Below are 9,942 nucleotides of genomic sequence, written 5' to 3'. Positions count from 1 at the left end.
TGAGAGCCGGAGGAGGTGAGGACTGGTCGCTCCACAGGCCTCCCCGATGTCTGCAGCGCTTGTAGGGACATCTAAGGGGCCAGTGTGATTTAAATAGACTGCATAAGTTTGAAATGCATGTAGTTTCAGCTTCTGTTAAAATGGTTTTTCTTTATAGTCAGTTTTGAGGCTTTTTTAAATTTTATAAACATATTTTTCATTCTTACTACTTTTTTTCCATTTTCATCTATCCTAGAAAAAAAAAAATGTTGTCCTCAAAATTACCTTATGTCTTTCCGCAATTGCCTTTGAGAAGGCTGATCTTCTCCAGACAAATTATCATCTGAAATCAGTAGACAATCTTGTATTCTGTGACTGAACCCAAGTTTATTTCATCCAAACAACTTCAAAAACCCAAGCAACCATATATACCTAGTATATTTTAGGACATCAGTAATGTCCTTTAAAAAGTGAAACTTTTTTTAAGCTACATTTTCAAATGTGTGTTCATTGAGGTTCTTACAGAAAGCTGCACTGCACGGTTTGTCGGCCCTTTTTAAAGTCAACAGTTGATTCAGAAATAAAATATACTTAAAAATCTTATTATTTCTTATATTTTAAGTTCAGTTTTTAAAACTTTCTAAAAAATGTTACCAGTCATTTTTAAGTAGCCATTACAACCTAGTTAATAAATCCCCATAAAAAATTTAAACAATGTTTATAAATAATTACAGTTTTGATTTCCTTAAATATATAGATTGATTTTCATTTTAAAAATGTTTTAATAAGTTTCTAACTAGTTCTTATAATCTAATAAAATAAATTTAGAATTATAGTGGATGTGAGGTTCTCATACATGTTGTTAACATAACTTGCTGATATATTATTACACATTTCAATTTAAAATTACTTCTTGGTAATTATTTATATGGACATTTAAAAGTTGACGTCAGGCATGGTGGCTCACTCCTATAATCCTAGCACGTTGGAAGGCCGAGGCAAGATCACTTGAGCCCAGGAGTTCTTGACTAGGCTGGGCAACAGTGAGACCCCCCAACTCTATTTTTAAAAATAAATAAATAAAAGTTGAAATCTGTTAAGCACTATATCTGCTAGGTACTATAATATGCCAAATTATCTAAATATTACAAGATCATAAAGTAACAAATACATAAGATTCTTCTTATACATAATTCAAAAATATAAATACAATGGCTTTGATCTACTTAACCGTCTCTCCACTAAGCTTTAAGTCTTACTAGGGATTTTTTTTGGAAGGGAGAGAAAAACACCCACTACAGACACAGTTTTATTATTCCAGCAAGCTGGGGTTTTTGTGGTGATACACAGAGAATCCTCATCTACCAGAGAGAGCCTTGACTGGGATGCAGGACCGGTTACAACGTCAAGATCCTTCTCTGTGAACAACTTGATGTCTTATTTGTAAAATTCTTCCAAGGAGGAAACCCTAAATTTTTTTAAAAACTCTTCTCACTAAAAACCTTAAGTCCATCGCGGAGCTCTCTGCGGTGGCGGCGGCGCCTCTGCTCTCCCGCGGCTCGGAGCCTGCACCACCGCCTCTCCCTCCCTGCTGCAGCCGCGCAGCCCAGCAGCCCCCAGACACACGCCTCCATTGGGCTCTTGTCACATAATTTTATTTTTGAAACAATTTCAGCCATTACTTAGAGGGTACTGCAGGAACAAAAATGGGAGTAAATCTTCCTACTCTGGAAACTGAATTTAGAGATGGGGAGAATGGAACCTGAGAGGCAGGGAAAGAATGATTATGTGTACTTACTATGTGCTAGATTATCAGTCAGGCACTGAATAAATACAGACATGATAAAAGTTGGTTATCTGTTATACTTCATTATTTCCCGGATCCCTGATCTTCGGCACCATGCCCATCTCCTGAGAATGGAGGAGGGCATTACATAATAGTAAAGGGTTCAATTCAACATGAAGACCTAACTATCCTAAATATATATGCACTCAACACAGGAGCACCCAGATTCATAATGCAAGTTCTTAGAAACCTACAAAGAGACTTAGAATCCCACACAAAAATAGTGGGAGACTTCAACACTCCACTGACAGGATTAGATACATCATCAAGGCAGAAAAATAGCAAAGATATTCAGGACCTAAACTCAATATTGGACCAAATGGATCTAATAGACCTTTTTATTATTTATTTTTGAGACACAGTCTGCCTCTGTCACCCAGGCTGGAGTGCAGTGGCATGGTCTCAACTCACTACAAAGTCCATCTCCCAGGCTCAAGCAATTCTCATGCCTCAGCCTCGCAAGTAGCTGGCATTACTATTAAAATTTTATGAGATGGCAATTAGAAAAAAGTGTCTAAAATGGCTCCATAACTGGGGATTGAAGAAAAAATGGAGAAATACTGGACTAGAGTGAAGAGAAATAAGAAACACTGAGGCATCTGCTAGTAAAAATGTTGAACTCTAAGGAGAAACAGAAAAATCTTACAAACATCCAGTTAAAAAGAACATATTTCCAGCTTCATGCATGTCCTTACAAAGGACATGAACTCATCCTTTTTTATGGCTGCATAGTATTCCATGGTGTATATGTGCCACATTTTCTTAATCCAGCCTATCATTGATGGACATTTGGGTTGGTTCCAAGTCTTTGCTATTGTGAATAGCAATAAACATAGGTGTGCATGTGCCTTTACAGCAGCCTGATTTATAATCCTTTGGGTATATACCCAGTAATGGGATGGCTGGATCAAATGGTATTTCTAGTTCCATCATGCAAACTATCGCAAGAACAAAAAACCAAACACCACAGGTTCTTGTTCACAGGTGGGAATTGAACAATGATAACACTTGGACACAGGAAGGGGAACATCACACACCTGGGCCTGTCGTGCGGTGGGGGGGGGGTGCAGAGGGAAAGCATCAGGAGATATACCTAATGTAAATGATGAGTTCACAGGTGCAGCACACCAATATGGCACATGTATACATGTGTAACAAATCTGCACGTCGTGCACATCTACCCTAGAACTCAAGTATAATAAATACATATATATTTTTTAAAAGAGCATATTATCTACAGGAAACGAATGATGCTGGAATTAGACTTTTTATCTCCAATGCCGGAACGGACAGTGGCATAGCAGTTAAGGACTACTGAGAGGAAGGACTACTGCCCAACAATCCTGTACCCAGCCGAGATGTGGTCCCTCTGTCAGGGTGAAGGAAAGATACACAGCAATTCAGTTTATCTCCTGTGTCCCACACAGAGAAACCTACTTGAGAGAACACTTTCCAAACATTATCACTTATGTGAACCTGAACAACAACTCATGGAAATGTAAAGGAAAGAACACAGATCTCTGGGCTTCACCACTAGAGTTTGTGATTCAGTGGTTTGTGGTCTAAATTTTCATTTTTTACAAGTTCCCAATTAATGCTAATGCTGCTAGTCTGGGAACACACTTTGACAAACTTTCAGGTGTTTTCTAATTTGTTTGTTTGTTTGTTTGTTTGTTTTGAGACGGAGTTTCACTCTTCTCGTCCAGGCTGGAGTGCAATGGCATGATCTCTGCTCACTGCAACCTCCGCCTCCCGGATTCAAACAATTCTCCTGCCTCAGCCCTCCAGAGTAGCCAGAATTACAGGCACCCGCCACCACGCCCGGAACATTTTTTGTATTTCTTTAGTAGAGACAGGCTTTCACCATGTTGGCCAGGCTGGTCTCAAACTCTGGACTTCAGGTGATCCACCCGCCTCAGCCTCCCAAAGTGCTGGGATTACAGGCATGAGTCACCACGCCCAAAACGAGGACTTCAAGTGAAATGCTGTATAATAAAATTAATTTTATCACAGGCTAATTGATATGAACAAGAGTAACAAAAACATCACCAAACTTCTAAATAAAGATTCAACACACTTAGAGTATTAAACTTAGAAATAAATGTGACCTGTACATACATTTAAGAAAGTCTAATAAAACCTACTAAGATTATTATTCACCCAATTTTTGGTGAGTCAGTGAGTGATGGCGGTCGTAGTTGTGGTAAGTTAAATCAAGGAATAAATTCTTGCAGAGAAAAAATTGTAAGAAGCACCTCCTACTACTATACAGTTAAAAAATCAATAATGACAGACACGGCAGGCTGGCTGATCTATCTTGTACTTTCATCGTTATTGTCTTGCATTTGTATGATTACCACAATTTATGAATTTTTATTTTTCAATAATTTGTATTCATTCCTTCATTTTCCAACCTGCTGATTCCAGTTCAGAGTGGCAGGTGGCTGGAACCTATCGGCAGCTCAAGGTGTGAGGCAGGAAACAACGCTGGACAGGACCCCATCCGGGGCTCTGGGCACACCCCCATACTGGGACCATAGAGATGTCAGTTCATCTAATGTGCACATCTTTGGGATGTGGGAGGAAACAAGAGTATTCAGAGAAAAACCACAAAGACATGGGGAGAATATGCAAACCCCACGCAGACACTGGCCTGCCAGAAGTCAATTTTTTAAGTTAATATTATAATAAAATGATATTATTTGAGGCTGGACACAGTGGCTCTTGCCTGTAATCCCAGCACTTTGGGAGACCAAAGCGGGTAGATCAATTGAGCCCAGGAATTTGAGACCAGCCTGGGTAACATGGCGAAACCCCATTCTCTACAAAAAAAAAAAAAAAATTAGCCAGGCATGGTGGTACACACCTGTAGTTCCAGCTACTCAGGAGGCTGAGGTGGTACGATTGATTGAGCTCAGGAGTTTGAGGCTGCAGTGAGCCATGATGGCACCACTGCACCCCACCCAGGGTGACAGAGCAAAACTGTGTCTCAAAAAAGAGAGAGAAAAACAAAAGGTGTTCTTTGAGAACCTGCTGTATTTGCCATGTAAGAATCACCTTAAGAGGGACATAGAAAAATGCAATATGTTCCCTTACAGATAGATTTTGTCCCTGCATCAAAGACAAAAGTGATGTCTCTGATCTGATTTATATTGAAATAAATGTCAGCTATACATACATTTAAGTAGGATTAATAAAAACAAGTAAAATTGGGCCGGGTGAGGTGGCTCATACCAGTAATCTCAGCACTTTAGGAGGCCAAAGCGGGCAGATCACTTGAGGTGGGAAGTACAAAACCAGCCTGACCAACATGGTGAAACCCCATCTCTACTAAAAATACAAACATTAACCAGGTGTGGTGCCGCGTGCCTGTAGTCTTCAGCTACTTGAGAGGCTGAGACAGGAGAATCCCTTGAACCTCGGAGGTAGAGGTTGCAGTGAGTCGACAGTGTGCCACTGCACTCCAGCCTAGGTGACAGAGCGAGACTCCTCAAAAAAAAAATAATTATTATTTACCCAATATTTGGTAAATCAGTGAGCGACAGCAAACACAGCTCACCTATAAATCAATCCTGACTGGGTGGGGCCACCTTTGTGGAGAGTTACTGAATTAGGAATTTAATCATTTTCATTGTTCTTGTAATTACTTGGCAGTCCATTATCATAATATAATCAATCTAAAAGTGACATGATTATCTTATTTTTTGAAACCCCATTCATAATTTTAAAATCTTGTTTATTTTCTTGATAAATTATACAACTACGAAAAAAATTCTAAACATTGCATTTAAGTATAGAAAAGCTCAAACACAGCTGTACTTGGAGGCAGAGGATTGCATCAATTCCTGCATTCCCTGAAGAATCATTATGAGTTCAGTAATATCAAATGCAGAAAATGTTGTATTGAATAACTCTTAAAATACCATAAGCAGATATGATGTTGAGAATGGGATTTTTTTTGTATTGGTGAAAAATTTTGTGAATTTCTGGACAAAACTATACACAATGGTCCTGTGATTTATGCAATTGCATTTCTCGAACACTATGAAAATTAAAACAAGCAACAACACTTGTAATTTATAATGAAATACGGTGCAGCCTTGGACATTGTCAACATGTTTATCATCCAATTTCATGTCTGAAGGTCACTGGAGAGTCCTATGACATGCTTGCAGGTAGCTTAATTGTCTTGGCCATCGTCAATAGCAGCCCCCATTCACTAGGAGAACCACCAGAGCAAACTCCAGACTTTAAATCAATCCAGACTGGGTGGTGCCACCTTTGTGGAGAGTTAATGCTTTAGGTAATTTAATCATCTTGATTGTTCTTGTGATGAGTTAGGAGACGATTATCACAACCTAATCAATCCAGAAGTCATGAAGTCTCCACCCACTAATTAAGGTGACTCAATATAAACCTGCCTCCTGTGCCTCCACATTAGCTCATGTGAAAGACCTGTGTATAGGTGGTCGTCTCCTCGGCTCGGAGTCCCTGCAGCAGCTGAGGTGCCTGTGACTCTCTGGTTCTCAGTGGCCGCCATCATGCTCTCCTCCACACTCAGGGTGGCTGTGGTGTGCGTGAGCAATGTCAACAGGAGCATGGAGGCCCACAGCATCCTCAGGAGAAAAGGGCTAAGTGTCCGGTCTTTTGGAACTGAATCTCATGTGAGGCTACCAGGACCAAGACCCGATCGTCCTGTAGTTTATGATTTTGCAACAACATATAAGGAGATGTACAATGACCTCCTCAGGAAAGATAGAGAATGCTACACCCGCAACGGAATCTTACACATTTTGGGAAGAAATGAGAGAATCAAGCCCGGTCCAGAAAGATTTCAGGAGTGTACTGATTTCTTTGATGTCATTTTCACCTGTGAGGAGAGTGTCTATGACACAGTGGTGGAAGATCTGTGTTCCAGAGAACAGCAGACCTTTCAGCCTGTGCACGTGATCAACATGGACATCCAAGATACCCTGGAAGATGCCACCCTGGGAGCTTTCCTCATCTGTGAGATTTGCCAGTGCCTGCAGCAGTCAGACGACATGGAAGACAATCTGGAGGAGCTGCTGTTGCAAATGGAGGAGAAGGCAGGAAAAAGCTTTCTTCACACCGTCTGCTTCTACTGAAGATCTGGGCTGGCTTTGTCCCCTTCCTCAGTAAGAACTTAGGCATGGGACTTTAGTCCGGATTTATTGTGAGAAGCATCTGCAAAGACCTTCCACTGAGTACTGTTTGTGTTACTTTTGTACACATCACCTGGAAAGAGACTATTACCAAGAAAATATTTTATGGGAAATGAGAAGGACTAACATTTTTAAAAGCACTGAAAAATGCTTGGCATTGTTTTAGGTGCATTACATGGCATAACTTATTTAATGCTTATATCATTCTACAAGGAAGCTAGCCCACCATGACGCCATTTTCCACATGAGCAAAGCGAGCTGATAATGGACTGCTGAAAAAATGATTTGTTTAAGGGTATTCAGCAGATAAATAACATTGTATAGATAAGCACCTTTTAAATAAACTTCCTTTTCTCAATTTGAGTGGTTTTTTTTAATTTTTAAATTTTTTGAGTTAGTTGAGACCAATGGAGTGTGGTATGTTAACTTAAATGTTGTTCTTCTTTAATAAGAGTATAATATTGCATGTTTGAACAGATAAATGTTTTTACATATAGATTATATCTTTTTTACTAATGCTCACTTGAATAAGTAAAATCCAAGTTGGATAATGAACTACATATTATTCTAAAATTTGGAATTATCTGCTCAAATCATAGGTCATCAAATTAAATGAAATAAAAAATGTAAATAAAAAGTATATTCTTATTTCTGTTTGGGGGATGCATTTCAAGCCACTAAGCGACATGCTTTTGTTTAAACCTTAGGAATTACACTGAAAAAAATGGATGTTTCACAGTGAAACTTTTATTAGGTTCAAAATGTTCATTGATATGAACATTGAGAACATCAGGTGATAAACCTAATGATGTTTTCAAGGAGAAACAATTGAAACACTTTTTCATAATCCTTGGTAGTAGCACTAAACCATGTTTACTAATAGGAGAAAAATAGATCAGAAGTAGTTGTTCATAGTTAAACTAATTGACATGTTATCTGTTGAACTAGACTTATTACGGCAACCTAAAATAACAGCAGAGATTAGCTCTCAAAATGAGTTTATTTGAATGAAGGACTGGAATCAGGAATACATCGGGTATAACAAGTCACAGGTGTATCCTGAGAGGTTGGGGTAAGGGGAAACTTTTAAAGGCAAAAAGAAGTCCACAGAAGCTGCTTTGAAATACATTTATTGGTCACAGAAGCTCATTGCAGGAGTCGGCATTAGCTTATTGGTGGAAACAGCCATTGCTAGGTATGTGTTCTTGCGAGAACATTTCCTCTGGAATGCTGCAGTCTTGAAGATAATGCAGTTATAGAAATATGTGTGGCCATGCAGAATGAGCAAAGTGTGTAAGACCTGCTGATGGTGTAAAGGATGTAGGACGTGCCATAATCTCTCGTGGGTTTTAGAGAGTCGTTGTGATAGTTCTTATCTCAAAGACACAAGCATGGGCTCCCCTCCTTCATGACCTTCCAGCTCCACTTCATCAGCCTTCTCCACTGTGAATTTACCCTTTTTCCCATTTTCCATGCTGGACTGTTTAGAAAAAGTCCCTATGTGCAGCCCGCATTTAAGGAGTGAGGACTTGTGCCCTACTTCCTTGTGGGTGGATTATCCATGTAAATTATATGGACTTACTCCTCACAGATGTGTCTATTCTCCCCCTCATTAATGTATTTATTCAATTATTTCTTCATAGCAGTATGGAATCTTGGATATTTATTTTTCTATGTGGGGTTACAATTCAATCCTGCTTTGTTTTGTTGCTCAAACTTTCTGTTTTGGCCATCGCAAGCACTTTCAGTTGCCTCCTGGGCCCTTTCATGTGCCCCATCGTGGTGTTTGTTTGGTTTTACTTCATTTTTCATGGAAAAGGAAACACTCTGGCATTATGAGATGCCCCAGGTTCATCTTATATATTTCCAGCTTCAGAATCAACAACTTCTCCAGATAATCCTGTTTGTATTACTGGAGGATGACGAGAGTAATCAAAATCAAGTGTGCTTGATGCTACTAAGGTACCAGTGTTTTCTGTCCTGCCTCCTTCGGCTACATTTAAATTTTTCCCCGTTGTCTTAATTTTCAGTTTGATTGGGAGGCATCTACATACAACTTGCTTTGTTTTTAAGCCTCCATGAAGTTCTGTGAGCTTTTTCAATCTGTAATATTTTAGCTTTTTACCTTATTTGAATAATTTCACAATTATTGCCTCAAAAACAAAAATCAGTCCCATTCTTTCTCTCATTTCATTTTGAGACCCAAACTACACATCTGTTAGACCTTTTGATATTGTTCCTCCAGTACCTGAGGATCTCTTTCTTTTCTTTTTTGTTCTTTTTTTCTCACTTCTTCAGTCGGATAATTCTGCTGATAGACCTTATGGTTAATTTTTAGAAGTAGGATTACTGTGGTCAAAGAGACGTATAGGCCAGAAACAGTGGCTCATGCCTATAATCCCAGCACCTTGAGAGGCTGAGGCAGGAGAATCGCCTTGAGGCCAGGAGTTCAAGACCAGCCTGAGCAACACAGTGAAGCCCTATCTCTACAAGAAAATAAAAAAGAGAAATTAGCGAAGTGTGGTGGCACACACCTGAGTCCTAGCTACTTATAAGGCTACTTGGAAGACAGAGTAAACATGTTTTTAGATTTATTAGATATTCAAGATGCCCTCCATAGAGCTTGTAACATTTTTCATTACGACGGGCAAACATGCCTTTTCCCTCACAAACTTGCCAGCAGTGTATAGTGTCAACCTTTTGAACATTTGTCAATCTGATAGTTTATCAGGTATGGTTGCCCATCTGTTAAAAGAGCTGCCAGCCATTCTCTCTGCTGAACACACGTGCCATTCCCCCATCATGATGTGCAGTCTATTACCCATCCCCTTCTATCCAGGGACATTGCCTTACGACTCGCTTCAACCAACAGACTGAGCTTGAAGTATTACATTCTCTGCTTCATGGATTAGACTTGTGTAAAACCACAAACAA

The 9,942-nt window shown here is 39.4% G+C and overlaps 1 protein-coding gene and 1 long non-coding RNA gene across 3 annotated transcripts in view; one reads left to right on the top strand and one right to left on the bottom strand.

The window, feature by feature from the left end:
- The first annotated feature begins 6,366 nt into the window (after positions 1 to 6,366).
- Positions 6,367 to 7,551, top strand: LOC129393326 (RNA polymerase II subunit A C-terminal domain phosphatase SSU72 like protein 2). The gene has a single exon (XM_055093881.2). The coding sequence runs from the start codon at positions 6,367 to 6,369 to the stop codon at positions 6,949 to 6,951; it is 585 nt and encodes a 194-aa protein (XP_054949856.1). The 3' UTR covers positions 6,952 to 7,551.
- A 623-nt stretch (positions 7,552 to 8,174) lies between these two features.
- The window catches only part of LOC134731186 (uncharacterized), a 75,027-nt gene continuing 73,259 nt past the window's right edge, over positions 8,175 to 9,942 (bottom strand). The window contains exon 3 of one of the 2 annotated variants that reach the window (XR_010113321.1): positions 8,175 to 9,494. This is a non-coding gene — a long non-coding RNA (uncharacterized LOC134731186). The remainder of the gene's footprint in view (positions 9,495 to 9,942) is intronic. The other variant, XR_010113320.1, reaches the window with a different exon arrangement.

This window comes from Pan paniscus, chromosome 9, assembly GCF_029289425.2.
Source record: "Pan paniscus chromosome 9, NHGRI_mPanPan1-v2.0_pri, whole genome shotgun sequence".
NCBI lineage: Eukaryota > Metazoa > Chordata > Mammalia > Primates > Hominidae > Pan > Pan paniscus.
This window is presented reverse-complemented; position numbering and strand designations above follow the sequence as displayed.